We start from the raw sequence: 16526 nt of genomic DNA, 5'->3' as shown, positions 1-16526 counted from the left end.
CAAAAATGTTTAGCAAAATAGTAAAAAAAAAAAAAGGCAAAAAAGTTTAGGGATAAGGGGTTTAGCGGTGACGAAAATAGAGCCCTTGGTGTCATGTCTCTTGAAGGAAAAGAGCATTTAACACCATCTAGTGGTTGCTTTGAAGACTGCTGCTGCTAAATGTTCCCAGTGCTCTTGTACTTCCTGGTCTGTGTCTTCCTTGGTCTGTGTCAAAGAAGCATAGGCCCAAGTTCAGAAATAATGTTTGTTATGAGTTGGTTGGTCCAGGCGGCTCCATTCACTGCTATGTATTCATTGAACTTCCGGTGTGAGTTTTGGCTCCAACTGCCAACAAATTTCTTGAGGCAGTTACATCTACCCCATATACCATCTACCTAGTATTTAAAAGTTCAATATGCTTTTGATTTTATCATTTGAATGTAATATTGATATGAAGATTAATCTGACACTTGCAGTATTGAGGATATAGTATTAAGAAGATTGTTTTTTCCCCCTAAGCACATTGACAGTTAAATGGAATGTACAGTAATAAAACATACTTGTTCCATATTTCTGTTCTGCTCAATAAACAGAGCAGTGTGGTCTCTTGGTTTCCATGTGAATGGCTTTGAGTGAGAGAACAGGTATTGGACCTTGATAGAACCATTACGGTGAAAATAGAAGATCTACAAGCTCACAACATGTGCATTGTGAGCATGTAGATAGCTATTTTCGGCAAACACATTTGGTGAAGAGCAAAAAAAATGTAGGGGGCCTATGATCCAGTCAACTATTAAAGTAGTAAGTATACACAGGGTTTACGTGATTTGCTGTTAACTATTTTAGCAGAGAGTTATACGCACATAGAACAGTGGGTGTTGGGATAAGTGCATTGCACTTTTAGTGTGGGCTTTACTTGTTCGAGACAAGTAAAACCCACACACCAAGCCAACATTCAGACTTCCTTTATTGACACAATGTTTCAATCCATGGCAGAGATCTTTTAAAACAATTGTTTAGTCTTTCAGTATAGACTGTATGTCACCTGATGTGATGTGTAGCCTCAGGGACCGCAGGCGGTCCTGATGTGCGACCTGAACTCAGGTAAGAATAGACACAGGAAGAGCTTAATGAAATACTAGAGAGCATACATAGTAGTACATACATGTTTCTGTCTTAAGCTACTACAGTATAGAACGTGAAGAGTCTAAAAGGGGAGGAAATTTAGATGACCTATTGCCCCAGAGAGAAACTTACAACATACTGGGCTTACTGTATATATTTAATCTGGGTACAGAGGCTAATATTTCACATCTCCGAAAGGTTCCAATCAGGAAAACGAACGGAGACATTTCTAATTAACATTTACTATAGTTCAACGGTGTGTATTGTTCTCTATTGCTGTATTATTGTATTGATCACTTCCCAGTTCCCACACATATTTGTCTTACTTGAAAATTGAATCATGAGCCTTTACAGGTTGTACTTGTTATCTTATTATATTATTTATTCTCTTAATGATGTTTTTGAGTGAAGTACTTTGAATTACCTTGTTATTGAAATGTGCTATGCAAATAAACTTGCCTTTTATAATTTCCACTTATTTACACACATTATTATTATTATTTATTTTTTATTATCATATTCTGTATTTGGTCATTCGGAATAAGATAGCAAGTTAGCAATTTCAATAGAATATAGGAAGATAGCAATTTCAAGGAAAGCACATCAACACGCCAACGGCCACTCCTCCACCTGGTGTGGTTTGCGTGGCAGCAAGATACCATTTACGGATAGTGATTGATTGATTGAAATTTGTATTTCACAGTATGTAGAATGGGTACATTTCAAACAAAAGCACAAGTCAATAGAAAAAACGTACTTGTGGACGAACCATGATAAAGCATTACACTTATTTACAACAGGGTCCACCATTTTCAATTCATCAGAACATTTAGAGACGTGCAAATATATACTTCTATTTAAAATAACAAGAAATCATCATATAAAGAAAGTAAAGTGGAAGGTTCTAAAACAACTATGCGGGTAAGGCATGGCATACGTTAGGGCCCATAGTCTTCATACTCCTGTAGTTGTCTACAACAGTAGTTGTAGACAACAGCGGGCATCATTTCCACATTAGTATCAACACTTGCCGTTATAACAATCCCACTTGAGGGCAAGTGAGGTTCTACAAACAGTGATGTATTGTTTTAAACATTTTGTACAAGAACTTCAGTTTATTGGAGAAATTTCAGATTCTTTGTTCCACAAGGAGCGACTGTGGCTCAGGAGGTAGAGCAGGTCGTCCAATGATCCATGGGTCGGCGGTTCGAATCCCGGCTCCTCCTGTCTGCATGTCGAAGTGTCCTTGGGCAAGACACTGAACCCCAAATTGCTCCCGATGTGCTGGTTGGTACCTTGCATGGCTTCCGCCGCAATCGGTGTATGAATGGGTGAATGTAATGCACAATCTATGTAAAGCGCCTTGGATAAAGGCGCTATATAAATGCACCATTTACCATTTACCAAGGACGAATACTAGGGCCTTTGCCGTTCCTAATGTATGTAAATAACATGAAATACTGTATGAGCTTGTGAATGTAACTTGTTCCTGTTCTCGGATAACTCTGCCCTGCTAGTCTCGGACAGGGACAAATTGCAGGTTGAGCTCTGAACTTGGTAGAATCTGCACATGGCTTTCTGATAACAAACCTATACACCCGGGAAAAACTGAATCCATTCTCTTTGGATCAAATAGTAATCTCAGCAAGGCCGACGGATTCTCAGTTAAAGTGGGTGACAATATTATCACAAGAAAATGTGAAATTACCTAGCTATATGTTCCATCCTGCGCGCATGCATTGGAAGGGCACACAATTTGCATCCTCACTTTTGTCTTCAATGTTTGTGCTTACACAATGATTGTGTTTACACAAACACTCAAAACTGGCCATTCATTATCAATGGCATTTAATGTTTGTGTTGGAACAATGACGTAAAAATGGCCATTCAATATCAATGGCATTTAATTTAATGTTTGTGTTAGGACAAAGTTTGTGTTTACACGCACACTAAAAGCTGGACATAGGAATCACACCCGTGTGAAGTGAGGAGCACTCTTATAATACATCATCATACATCATCTCATTCTGGCCAATCACAATTTGCATCCTCACTTGTCCGTCCTCACTTTTAGCTTCAATATGTACATTGCTCAGCCAATGGGGTGATCAACCAATTTGCCGGACTTAGCCTTTCATAGTCCCACAAAGTTTAAACAGAAATAAAAGTTCAAGAAGGAAGTTCTCGGAATGTCGGTATGCCGGCAACCCTGCTTTTGCCACTTTCCGATAGGACGTTCACTTTCTCTTGGAAGTAATGGAACCAATATAGTAACTAACTATAACGAATAGTAGAGGCCCAGTGAATAATTTATGTACAAAAGGTGTTCTGATCGTATTTCTCCAAAGCCGATAATTCTGCAGTTATTTCACCACTGTCTGGAAATCTTTGGTTATGACTGCAAGCTGATTTACTTGATTTATTTTATTTTCAACTTCGGTGATCAGGTCAAAGTATCAGCACCATCTGCAAGCTGCTGATTTGCTTAGCATGCAGGGAATTCACTTTAGAACCCTAACGCTAACCTAAAGAAAGAAAAAAATCACACCCGTGTGAAGTGAGTGGTGCAACTCCGTGTGGGGGTTTCCTGGGGGGGAGTTCCAGACCCCCAGAAACGCACCCAGGGTGCCGGCCCGGTTCCGGCGAGCCGCCCCACGTCCGAAACGGTAGAGAAATGACAGAGTTACCATGTGGCGGTCCCTCTACTGTACTGTACTGTACTGTACTGTACTGTACTGTACTGTACTGTACTGTACTGTACTGTACTGTACTGGCACACCCGAAAGCATCATATATACAGTTAATACGTGCGTGTGTGTTTGTGTGTGCGTTAGGTTGCGCACAGGTGGTGAGAAACAACCATGCTGTTTTCGTGCTCATACCCAGCCAGGCACCCAGCCAGCCAGCTACCCAGCCACACACATAGCTCCGTAAGGGAGTGGTTGCACCACTCAAAAAGGGGGGGAAAACCTAATCCTGAACCTACGTTACATTTCCTCTGACAAATGGGTTACTGTCTTATACTCCTCAGTGTGTACTGAGCTTCTGGCCTGCCTGTTTGGGTATATAACTAGGAAACAGGCAGCAAGAAACGCCAGGAACGATCCACCAGAAGCCACCATGGGGATGACACGCACACTGCCCACTGCATCTACCAAAGCACCCAGGGCCAATGCTACCAAGATCTGGCTGATATTGGCCTGGCAGGATAAGATGGCACAGTCTATACCAAAGCCTCTTCTGGTGTTTTCTGGGCTATGCTGAACATACTCTTTTATTTCATGGTATTGACCCAATAAAGCATAAGGACAGTAGGAGATGATCACATCCAAGAGACCCATGCTACTGATCATCACCATGGCAATGTAGACATTGGGGAAGATTGCCATGACAGCAGTTCCTATGGAGAATCCCAGGGTTCCCAGGATGTAGATGACCTTGATGCTTATGTCAAAATTATCCAAACACTTCTGAAGGAGGGCAGAACAGACAGAAGCAGTAGCAGAATTGACAGCAAGGCCCCAACAGCCCATCTGCACGCCCTTGTTGTAGTTCTGGAGCTCAATGGAATTAGCTGGTGCCGTGGGGTCTCCGTGGTAGATAACTTGTCCCATGAAGTCAGTATAAAACACAGATGCAGCTATAATAGAGAACCATGTGAGGAGATGACACACACATAACCTCCACAGTTGGCTTGGCATCTTCAGCATTGAGATCCAGAGTAGTCGTACAGTGGTGCCCCTCTCTGTTCCCCCCTCCGAGCCCTCAGACGACAGACTCCTCTTCTCTGCATGCTGTTGGACATCACATGAGTCATTAAGGCTGCAGGAGGGGAGTATTGTCTGGGGAGCTCCAGACGCTGGCCCTCGCATATGGCACACCTGTGATCCCATTCGTCCAGAGTGTGAGGGGATGATGGAATGTTGTCGGTTGTACTTGTGAGGGTGTGTTGCGATTGAGGTTGACGTGCTGAAGGGGTGGTTACCTTGTTCAGTAGAGCCGTGGCCACTCACTGGGTGGGAATGACCAGAAATAGGCACAACTTCTTCAACGATTTCAACTGAGTCAAAGTGGCCAACAAGGAAAGAACGAGAAGGAGAGGAGGCCTCCTCCATCTCATACTGTGACTCTGCGGCTGGTAAGGCTAAGGCTGAGTCACTGTTACTCCTAGCACACTTCACATCAAGGAGGTCCATTTCCAACACAAGATCGACAGGCTTGTCTTCAAGAGCAAAGTTGTCCTCTCCAATCGGGTCAAGGATATTGGGCTTTAAAGAGGATTGACTACTGGAGCGAGTGGAGTCCCTATCTGCTGTGGCCTCTGCCTGGTGGGATGGTTTGAAAGGTCGTTCGGGAATACTGAGCATATGCAGTATAACAGAGATGATGAAGATGGTGGCAGTAAAGAGGAAAAGGACCTGCTCCTGGGACTTAAATGCACGACCCAAAGCCGTGTCAGTCCATTCTAGACCAGCTAACATATAGCCCACAGCGCCACCTATCCCACCAGCGAAAGAGTGTATATTTAGAGCCATATCTTGCTCCTCTGTATCAGCAACATCTAGAAGGTAAGATATAATTGGTCCCTCAGATGCATCAGCACAGAAGTCCAGTACCACCGTGCCCAACACAGTAAGGACGATGCCGATTGGCTGGCTACCGGGGGTGTCACCAATAGACAGACCTATCAACGAGCCGTTTAGAAACAGTGCTACTCCCAGAAGCAACCCCACAGACAGGGCCAGTATGAAGGGTCTTCTCCTACCCAATCGTAAAGTGCAGCGGTCACTGGCTGAGCCGATCACAGGACCTAAAATCAGACCCAGTACAGGACTGAGGAGCCAGGTTAAACTATGGTACTGCTCTGGAAGGCCTATTTGCAGCAGCAGTGGAATTACAAGAGCACCTTCCATGGCATAGCAGAACTCGCGGCCTAACATCACTGACCCATGCATCAGCCAGCGATGCAGTGGTTTTCGCTGCATCGCTGGATGTGTGTGTCATTTCTTGGGCCCGTTCTCCTCTCGGAGGCTAGTTTCCTCGTTGTCCACTGTCTCCTGCTCTTCTTCCATAATTAAATATTTTCCCTTCGATACCTCTTTTGCATGCATGTATCAATGGGTATGCTACAATTTATCACACAAATGACGCAAGTCTGCTTTAATGCATCATCAAATATGATGTCAGTCTTCCCCAAATATGGAGTTCCAGAGGCGTGGCAGAAATACTAATACATTTTGAACAAGGCAGGGTATAACAGCATGGCTTCCCTGTGGATCATGTTGATTAAGTCATATTGAGTCTCCACCAAGTCTGATGTCATATTTGAAAAATATATGTAAAAGCGGGCATCACACACTATGAATACATACAGAATATATAATATATAAATTATCTTTTGCACAATACGGACATTTGTGAGTGTTATTTTCAACTTCAACATCTGTTGCTCACTGGTTGTAGTATTCATAAGACTTTGTGTGATAAAGAGTGGAATACCCATTTATCCATCAATATAACGTAAGAATGGTATCTATGGAAATAGTCCCACATATGATAGAAGAGCAGGGGGCAGTGGACAAGAAGGTCCCTCGCTAGGTATACGCTCCTCATCCTCCCCTCCCAGAGGATGAGGAGCAACTCTCGAACTCACGAATACCGTTGCATCGTTGGGTGATGCACGGGGCAGTGATGTTGGGCCGTGAGTTCTGCTATGCCATGGAAAGAGCTCTTGTAACACCAGTGCTGCTGCACATGGGCCTTCCAGAGGATTACTATAGTTTAATCTGGTTAGTCAGTCCTGTACTGGGTCTGATTTTGAGTCCTGTGATTGGCTCAGCCAGTGACCGCTGCACTCTACGGTGGGGTAGGAGAAGACCCTTCATACTGGCCCTGTGTGTGGGTGTGCTTCTGGGAGTAGCACTGTGTCTAAATGGCCCGTTGATAGGTTTGTCTATTGGCGACACCCCCGGTAGCCAGCCATTCGGCATTACCTTTACTGTGGTGGGCGTAGTGGTACTGGACTTCTGTGCCGACGCAACTGAGGGACCAATTATATCTTACCTTCTAGATGTTGCTGATACTGAGGAGCAAGATATGGCTCTAAATATACACTCTTTTTCTGCTGGGATAGGTGGCGCTTTGGGCTATATCTTAGCTGGTGTAGATTGGACTGACACGGCTTTGGGTCATGCATTTAAGTCACAGGAACAGGTCATATTCCTCTTTACAGCCATAATTTTCATCATCTCTGTTATACTGCACATTCTCAGTATTCCTGAGCGACCTCTCAAACCATCCCACCAGGCCGAGGCCACAGCAGAGCGATACTCCAGCAGTCAATTCATGAAGCCCAATGGCATTGATCCGATTGGAGAGGACAACCTTGCTCATGAAGACAACCCTGTACATCTTGTGTTGGAGATGGACCTCCTTGATGTGGAGTGTGTTAGGAGTAACGATGATGTGGCCTTAGCCATACCAGACACAGCCATCCAATTAGATCCCATTCTTGACTCACCTAATTTCCTCCCTGAGGTGCATTACTTACCCGAGTCACAGTACGGGATGGAGGAGCCCACAATCTTGCTAGAGCCTCAGATGAAAGACAAGACGGATGATCACTTTGACTCCACTGGCATCCTTGATCTGCTGGAGCCTGCTGTCAATGGAATCAAAGAGGCGGAGTCTAGTTCTTGGCATTCCCACTCAGTGAGAGGCCACCACTCTACTGAGCAAGGGAAGAAGGGGGTTGAGGGCTCAGACCTGGAGGGGGGACCAGTGGGGGCCAACACTGTGCGACTGCTCTGGCTCTCAATGCTGAAGATGCCAAGTCAACTATGGAGGTTATGCGTGTGTCATCTCATTACAAACTTCTCTATTCTAGCTAAGGGTTTGTTTTACACTGACTTCATGGGACAAGTTATCTACCACGGAAATACCACGGCACCGACTCATTCCATTGACTTCCAGAACTACAACAAGGGTGTGCAGATGGGCTGTTGGGGACTAGCAATCTATGCTACTACTGCTGCTGTCTTCTCTGCCCTTCTTCAGAAGTATTTGAATAATTTTGACTTGAGCATCAAATTCATCTACATTCTGGGAACCCTGGGATTTTCCATAGGAACTGCTGTCATGGCAATCTTTCCCAATGTCTATATTGCCATGGTGATGATCAGTAGCATGGGTCTCATGGATGTGATCATCACCTACTGTCCTTATGCTTTATTGGGTCAATACCATGAAATCAAAGAGTATGTTGAGCATAGCCCTGGAAATACCAGGAGAGGCTTTGGCATTGACTGTGCCATCTTATCCTGCCAGGTATGTATCAGCCAGATCTTGGTAGCATTGACCCTGGGCGCTGTGGTAAAAGCAGTGGGCAGTGTGCGTGTCATCCCCATTGTGGCTTCTGGTGGATCGTTCCTGGGCTTTCTCACAGCCTGTTTCCTAGTCATGTACCCAAACAGCTAGGTCATACACTCACTAAGCACAATGTTAGGTAAAAGAGAGCAACCCAATCACTAGGCACAAACAAACATAAAGTACAGTAATGTTTGTTTAGAGTATGATCTTTGTTTAAAGGAGTGAGGCGCCCCTTACTTCACACAAGTAAAGTAAGGTGTTTAAAGGAGCATTCAGTGATTTGGGTGATTTGGAGAAAAAAAACGGTTCGCCCCGGTAGCAAGATGTGCACATGCACGCTCTACAGTGGGGGGACACGTGACAGGCCAACAGCACACACACCAAGGCCCGCCCCCGCTCGATCATAATTGGCGGAAGGCCCCTCTCATCCTGATTGGATGAAGACTTGGCCACCTAGCCACCAGGGGCTCACTGGGGACAGGGAGGAACTTATGGTCAGCACACTCTATAGTAGGGAGGATTATCACAACAAAAAAAGAAGTGATATTTGAATTAAGTGAAATCACTTAATATACCTTTAACATGAACGTTTCTGGAGACCCTTGCCAGTCAAGTCTATGGACCTTTGAGGATATTACTGTAAGAGGTTTTATATTCATTGGGTACACTGTGAAGAGAAAGGGCATGATTGATTTGTCAGTCTGGGATAGTCGGACCTTTAGTGAGGTGACACCAGTTCTGATGGGTGCGTTGTGTGTTGTTGTTGTGTACTGAAAATGGAGGGAATACATTGTGACCTGTAAAGAGTTTAATGTCTCCGTGTCTCATTTTTAATGTATATGAACCTAACTTAAGCAAGTAACCTTCAGGATTACATTACAATGTTTGTTTAGAGCACGTATGGCATAAATCGTTCGCCAGTCAAGTCTATGGACTTTAATGTTTGTTTAGGGCACTAAATGATGACATAAGACGTCAGTCATGTGGCTGATAGAAATACAGTGGGAGGCCCTCACTTCACGCGTTGTCACTGCTGTTGCTCACTGATCTTAATCACTGCTGTGAGTAAGTGAGTGTACACTTGGTTGGTAAAGTCCAGATGACAACAATATGACATGTGAAATTTGAATATACAGCTTTTGTCCCCACACGTCTCAATATTTGCCATTGACAATTAAAGGGGAATTCAGGTCAAATGTCCGCTAAATCTTGTCCCCACACGTCTCAATATTTGCCATTGACAATGAAAAGACAAATTAGGTCAAGTGTTTGCCAAATCTGATGTAAATTAAACATTTAAACATTAAATGTACGTCCTATGTAGATGAGCAAATCGGCTAACCAATCACATGTCGGTGGGAGCGCTTGGCCAATAAGTGACCACCATTCTTGATGATGATGTACGATGATGTACGTTGACAAGAACGCCCCTCAGAATAGTTTTGATTAGAAAACAACGATTTTTAGGTTTTTTGTGAGGTTGTAGGGTTAGGTTTAGGGATAGTAGGCTACATGAAATCAAGGATTGACTCAACAATTTGTTGTCACTCTACACTCTACGCTTTCTCTGGCGACCAGAATGAACAAAGAGAACCCGATGGAAATCACTTGGAAACCAGCCTCGGTAGGGCCGGATCATCAATAGGCCGTAGTGTGCAGCTGCCCCGGGGCACTTTCCAAGGAGGGCACCACATGATTAGGGAAAACCAAAAACCAAAAACATCGGCAATTCGAGTATTCGTCCATTTGAAGCACCCGTCCCGGCGTCCCGTAGCATGGCTTCCAGCACTGTACTCTGTCTGTGCATCTAAACCAAAGCACAGCGACTGGGGGGGGGGGGGGGGGGGGATGTTGTGGACAACTGGTTTGGGATTCGACCGTCTCAACCAATCACAGCGACTGTGAACATCTTTTCGAGGAAGCGTGCTGGTGTCGGCAGTAAGAAACAAACAACTCCAGCTTCTACCCAAATTAAACCGTTGTCTCGCAGCAGAATATGCTTATATTAGATGTTAGATTAGATATTAGATGATTAACATGATTCTGCTGTGGAAGATTCGTCTGGTTTCCAGGAGCACTAGGCCTACACGCTTAATTATTGCCACAGCCCATAGCCATATCAAACCGCAGACTTTATTCCTATTGGGGAATGAAGTCCAAACCTTAAAAAAACCCTTTGGGATTAATAGTGACAATAGTGACAACTTTCACAATATCTCTATTACCATTATCCAAATTAATTCCTTATCATTTTTTTACATTTTGGAAAAAATAGCTCTTTTGCAATGTGAAATGCCACCGAATTCTTAATCCTTTTCCTTGTCTTTATGGGCCAACTTTTCTGAATGTTCTCGGTTCTCACAGCCTGCATACCTCCGCGTGCTGAAAATAGCAGATCCACAAGCTCAGCTTCTGGAGCTTGTAGAGGTTCGCCTCCCGGCTGAGGCTACACTTATACTAGTACATGTACTTAGTTATTTTCCACCACTGAAAGTAACACATTAGACAAGTGTTCCTTTAACTCAGAAGAGTGTACTGTTTTGACCAGTGGTTCTCAACCTTTTTTCACGTGACTTCCAAATGATCATGCATTTGGCCACGGACTCCCATCTAAAAATACTTTGTGCCAGGCATCCACATAATAAAAACGTCAGTGCTCTATGCCAATTTCAGGTAAATTATGGTCAAACTGCAAGGGTGCATGGCAACTATATGTGTTGTGTGTGACATCAGATCTCCTTTATAACAACCTATATACAGTACAATGTTCGCTACCACCAGTCTGGAGTTTGAATTACAGTGCTCCACCGTCGTGCCTGTTTTTGCCCTGCGATGGAGTGCCAGGAAGACGAAGGGAAACTGAGCGACACTGTGGTCGTGCAGATCGGTGAATGCAACCCTGAGGTCGTGCCGATCGGTGAATGCAACCCTGAGGTCGTGCCGATCGGTGAGTGCAATTCTGTGCTCGTGCCAATCGGTGAATGCAGCGCCTTGATTGACACAAACAATGACACGGACAATAATGACATGAGTAACGACTATGACGGCAAGAACATGGCTCTCTTCGAGGAGGAGATGGACAGCAACCCTATGGTTTCATCTCTGCTCAACAAACTGTCATACACTCTAACTGAGGGCACTGAGGAACACAAGGCGGCTGATGAAGATGAAGGACACAAAAAGCAAAAGAGCAGCGCCAAGCGCCCTCAAATGAGAACCTTCATGGGGGTCTACCTGCCCTGCGTCCAGAATATCTTGGGGGGGGTCATCTTCTTGCGTCTCCCCTGGATTGTCGGCACAGCGGGCCTCGTCCCAACTCTGGTCATAATGTGTATGTGCTTCCTTTGTACGTTTTTGACCGCCATATCAATGAGTGCAATTGCTACTAATGGCATGGTGCCAGCTGGAGGCTCCTACTATATGATATCCAGATCTCTGGGTCCAGAGTTTGGTGGTGCTGTGGGCCTCTGTTTCTACCTGGCAACAGCCTTCGGTGGCGCTATGTGTATATTGGCTCATGTAGAGGTTTTGCTGACCTACATTGTTCCTAAGGCAGCCATCTTCATTGCTGAGAGTAAGGAGGGGGAGTTGGATGCCTTAATGAATAACATGCGTGTTTTCGGCACCTGTTTTTTGGTACTCATGGTGATGGTTTCCTTTGTTGGCACAAAATATGTAAACAAACTGGCATTGTTCTTACTTGCCTGTGTCCTCATTTCCATCATATCTGTTTTTGCTGGCGCCATCAAGTCCATATTTGAGCCGCCTGACTTCCCTATTTGTCTGTTGGGGAATCGCACATTGCGAAACCATAACTTTGACAAATGTCTGAAGACGGAAATCATCAACAACGTGACCGTCACGACCGAGTTGTGGAATCTGTTCTGCTCAGGGCCGGAGAATGACACCTGTGATGAGTACTTCCGTGTCAATGAAGTGACTGCGCTGCAGGGGACCCCCGGGCTGACCAGTGGGGTCATCTCAGACAACCTGTGGACGAACTACGGTCCACTGGGCATGCTGATAGAAAAAAGGCACCAGGTGTCTATTCCAGTAGCTGATAACTCCAAAGACATCTACAAACCATACGTGGTAACCGATATCATCACCACCTTTACCATCCTGGTTGGTATCTACTTCCCCTCCGTCACATGTATCATGGCTGGCTCCAACCGATCAGGGGACTTGAAAGACGCCCAGAAGTCCATCCCCATTGGAACACTCCTGGCTATTGCAACCATTTCCAGCATCTATATCACATGTGCTTTTCTGTTTAGTTTCTGCATTGAGGGCGTTGTGCTACGAGATAAGTATGGTGACTCAGTGAAAAGAAACCCTGTGATTTCCACACTGTCCTGGCCCTCATCTTGGGTGATAGTGATTGGCATCCTATTTGCCACCTGGGGATCAGGGCTTCAGTGTATGACCGGAGCTCCACGTCTGCTCCAGGCCATCGCAAAAGATGGCATAATACCTTTTCTACAGGTGTTTGACCATGTTAGAGCTAATGGAGAGCCCACCTGGGCGTTGCTGTTGACTGCATCAATCAGTGAGATTGGCATCCTCATGGCCTCCTTGGATGCTGTGGCTCCCATTCTCACCATGTTCACTCTAATGTGTTACCTCTTTGTCAACCTGGCCTGTGCTCTTCAGACCCTGCTCCGCACACCCAACTGGAGACCACGCTTCAAATACTACCACTGGGCTCTGTCCTTCCTTGGTATGAGCTTGTGCCTTGCGATCATGTTCATGTCCTCATGGTCCTACGCTATCACAGCCACGGGCATTGCTGCCTGTATCTACAAGTACATTGAATACAGAGGGGCGGAGAAGGAATGGGGAGATGGGATCAGGAGTTTGTCTCTTAATGCTGCACACTATGCTCTTATTTGCCTCGAGGAGTCTCCACCACACACCAAAAACTGGCGGCCTCAGTTGTTGGTACTACTTAACTTGGACACAGATCTGGCTGCAAAACACCCTCGCCTTCTGTCTCTTACTACTCAATTGAAGGCAGGGAAAGGCCTGACTATAGTGGGGAGCGTCCTGAAAGGAACTTATCTCAAGAAGGAAACTGAGACCAAAAAGGCTGAGCAGAACATCAAGTCATCTATGAAAGCAGAACATACCAAGGGGTTCTGTCATGTTGTGGCGTCCGCCAACCTGCGAGATGGCTTGTCCCATCTCATCCAGTCAGCCGGGCTGGGAGGGATGAAGCACAACTCGGTCCTGATGGCCTGGCCTGCCACCTGGAAGCAGTCCAATCTCTCGCAGTCCTGGAAGAACTTCATAGAGATTGTGCGTGAGACCACGGCGGCTCATCAGGCCTTGCTCGTGGCCAAGAACGTGGACAGTTTCCCCACCAACCAGGAGCGCCTGGGGGAGGGCACCATCGACGTGTGGTGGGTGGTTCATGACGGTGGGCTGCTGATGCTGCTGCCCTTCCTGCTCCGACAGCACAAGGTGTGGAGGAAGTGTAAGATGCGCGTCTTCACTGTTGCCCAGATGGAAGACAACTCCATCCAAATGAAGAAGGACCTCCAGATGTTCCTCTACCACCTCCGACTGGAAGCCGAGGTGGAGGTGTTGGAGATGCACGACACTGACATCTCGGCCTTCACCTATGGGAAGACTCTTATGATGGAGCAACGGACTCAGATGCTCAAAAAAATGCAGCTGTCCAGGATGGAGCGGGGGAGAGAGGCTCAGCTGATCCATGACAGGAACACGGCACACCACGCCTCCCGCCGCGACAAAGCCAGGACGACTGCGCATGAGCCGGTCCACATGACCTGGACCAAGGATAAGCTCTTGAGCGAGCGCCATCGACACCGAGAGTCCAACGCCAGCGTGCCCTTACGTGAACTCAAACCAAACCAGAAGAATGTCCGTCGGATGCACACGGCGGTTAAGCTGAACGAGGTGGTTGTGAATAAGTCCCAGGGAGCTCATCTGGTTCTGCTCAACATGCCCGGGCCACCTAAGGACAGAGAAGGTGATGCAAACTATATGGAGTTCCTGGAGGCTCTTCTAGAGGGCCTCAACCGAGTCCTATTGGTCCGCGGTGGTGGTCGTGAGGTCATTACCATCTACTCTTAGGAAAATAAGATATAAGGTCTTGTGTAGATCTCGGGATCCACATAATGCCTTAATGAGTTCCTTTACTGTTGCTTTTTGAGCGGCGCTACAGCCCCCCTATGCCCAGCTTTCCGGGTTTGTGTAAACACAAACATTGTCTTGTGACCTCATAGCGATGATTTGATTGGCTCAGAAAAGTACATATTGAAGATAAAAGGTGAGGGCAGAAAAGTAAAGACGGAAAAGTGAGGTCGCAAATTGTGATTGGCCAGAATGAGATGTATGATCATAAGGGCGCACCTCACGTCACACGGGTGTGATTTTTATCTCCATGTCTTAAAATGTCCTCGTGTTGCATATGTGTAATATCTCCTCAGATGGCAGAAGGGACTCTTGTAATTATCCACTACAAAGTCAAATCGGATCATCTGGATTTTGAGGTACACATGGGTATGGCTACTCTCTGCTGCCCCATCTGGCGGAGTCAGGTTAGGGTATGGCAAGACCTCACATGGATCTTGGACTTCATGTGCCATCAGTCATCTATGATGTACTACTATGACAAAGGTTTGGTTTCGGCCTGATCCAAGCCCCATTGAATTCCATTAGAAAATGAAATAATATTATAATTAAGTAAAATAAAAATGTTAATATATATATATATATATATATATATATATATATATATATATATATAAAACATAAAACATGTGAGCTGTTTTTTTTTGTTTATTATAAAAGGGACAGTGTTTTGCAGCAGAATTCTTTTTGTTCTCAGATCATCTTGCATCCTTGAGAATATTGGCAAAATATACTTGTATTCTTGCTATTAGATGACATGATATCATCGCATGTGTGTCAAAGGATTTTGACAAACTAAACCAAAAACAAATGTGAAATGGGACATAATGCTTTTGGTGCTTTCAGTAAATGTTGATGTTGATTCTGTCCCCTGCGTGTCGCTCCACAAAGTGTCAGCCCTAAACAGAAAGATACTATAGGCACTGAAAGACTTGACGAGACGTAGACGTAGAATTGGAGGTTGTTCACTTCATCAACATGCTTACAATGCTTCACCAGAAATATGTGAAACTGAAAATAAATGCACAAAAAGCTCTTAATAAAGCATAAATGTAATGCCTAAATTCTACTTACAGCTAGACAAGAACATTGCGCTACAAGACAGTCATAGTAAATGCCATGGTAGGCAATTAACCATAAATCTCACAAATGTAAAATAAACCAACAAAATATGCAAATGTATTCTTAAAGATGAAACATGTAAGTAAATCACATACAAAGCTTGTCCAAGGCTCAAAACAGGTGGATGGTAAGCGATCAAAGGAGCATACTGTGTAGAGTAGACTCTGCAGTCTGTAGCACCCTGGGCAAGACCTACGCTGAAAAGACTATCATCGGAAGTTGCAGGATTTTAGCGGAAGTATCTCCCAAGGAAATTACGTTGATGCTTTACAAATCAGTTCACATTCTCCGCGAATGAAACAAGTGTTGTGATTGGTCGGGAAAATATCGTATCCGGGGGAAATACATCTGATGGATGTTCCGGAGGATACGTCCGCCGATAGCTTCTTTGCCTTACGTTGTGACCAGGCTCTTCTTTTCGCAGAAAAGTAAGCCTGGGACCGAGGCTAAGTCTGTAGGCCTTTGTTTTGCACAGACCAAGGAAGCTTACAGAAGGAAAATAAATGGTCACGTGACTGGGCTGCCATGACACTTTCATGGAACTCCCATGTATTCATTGAACTTCCGGTGTGAGTTTTGGCTCCCATGATTAGGCTTACCATACGTCCTCTTTTGCCCGGACAAGTCCTCTTTTGGGGGGCTGCCCGGGCTGTCCGGGGGGGTTTTATAAATTCCTTCAAATGTCCGGGGTTTTACACGCATCTGTACACCATTCAGACCAAAGTGTATTACAATGCACGTTCAATGGTTCGTAGTGGAAAAACACTGTGGGA

General features: G+C 45.1%; 4 protein-coding genes across 4 annotated transcripts in view; 3 read left to right on the top strand and 1 right to left on the bottom strand.

Moving 5' to 3' along the window:
* Positions 1–888, top strand: part of myadml2 (myeloid associated differentiation marker like 2) — a 19051-nt gene extending 18163 nt beyond the window's left edge. The window contains exon 3 of the transcript XR_013791651.1: positions 831–888. The gene's annotated coding sequence lies outside the window, so the exon portion shown is untranslated. The remainder of the gene's footprint in view (positions 1–830) is intronic.
* Positions 889–4091: 3203 nt separating this feature from the next.
* On the bottom strand, positions 4092–6059 carry LOC306937138 (solute carrier family 45 member 4-like; the record flags this gene model as incomplete). Its single annotated transcript, XM_079520805.1, has 1 exon — positions 4092–6059. The coding sequence occupies one exon, from the start codon at positions 6057–6059 to the stop codon at positions 4092–4094; it is 1968 nt and encodes a 655-aa protein (XP_079376931.1).
* A 721-nt stretch (positions 6060–6780) lies between these two features.
* Positions 6781–8580, top strand: LOC306937137 (solute carrier family 45 member 4-like; the record flags this gene model as incomplete). The annotated part of the gene is made up of 1 exon (XM_079520804.1): positions 6781–8580. One exon carries the CDS (start codon positions 6781–6783, stop codon positions 8578–8580), a length of 1800 nt encoding a protein of 599 aa, XP_079376930.1.
* A 2724-nt stretch (positions 8581–11304) lies between these two features.
* Positions 11305–14571, top strand: LOC306937136 (solute carrier family 12 member 7-like; the record flags this gene model as incomplete). The annotated part of the gene is made up of 1 exon (XM_079520803.1): positions 11305–14571. The coding sequence occupies one exon, from the start codon at positions 11305–11307 to the stop codon at positions 14569–14571; it is 3267 nt and encodes a 1088-aa protein (XP_079376929.1).
* Between the last annotated feature and the right edge of the window lie 1955 nt (positions 14572–16526).

The sequence above is a fragment of the Electrona antarctica genome, assembly GCF_951216825.1.
Source record: "Electrona antarctica genome assembly, chromosome: 14".
Taxonomy (NCBI): domain Eukaryota; kingdom Metazoa; phylum Chordata; class Actinopteri; order Myctophiformes; family Myctophidae; genus Electrona; species Electrona antarctica.
Note: the sequence above shows the minus strand (reverse complement) of the source record. Positions and strands in the feature narration are given on the sequence as shown.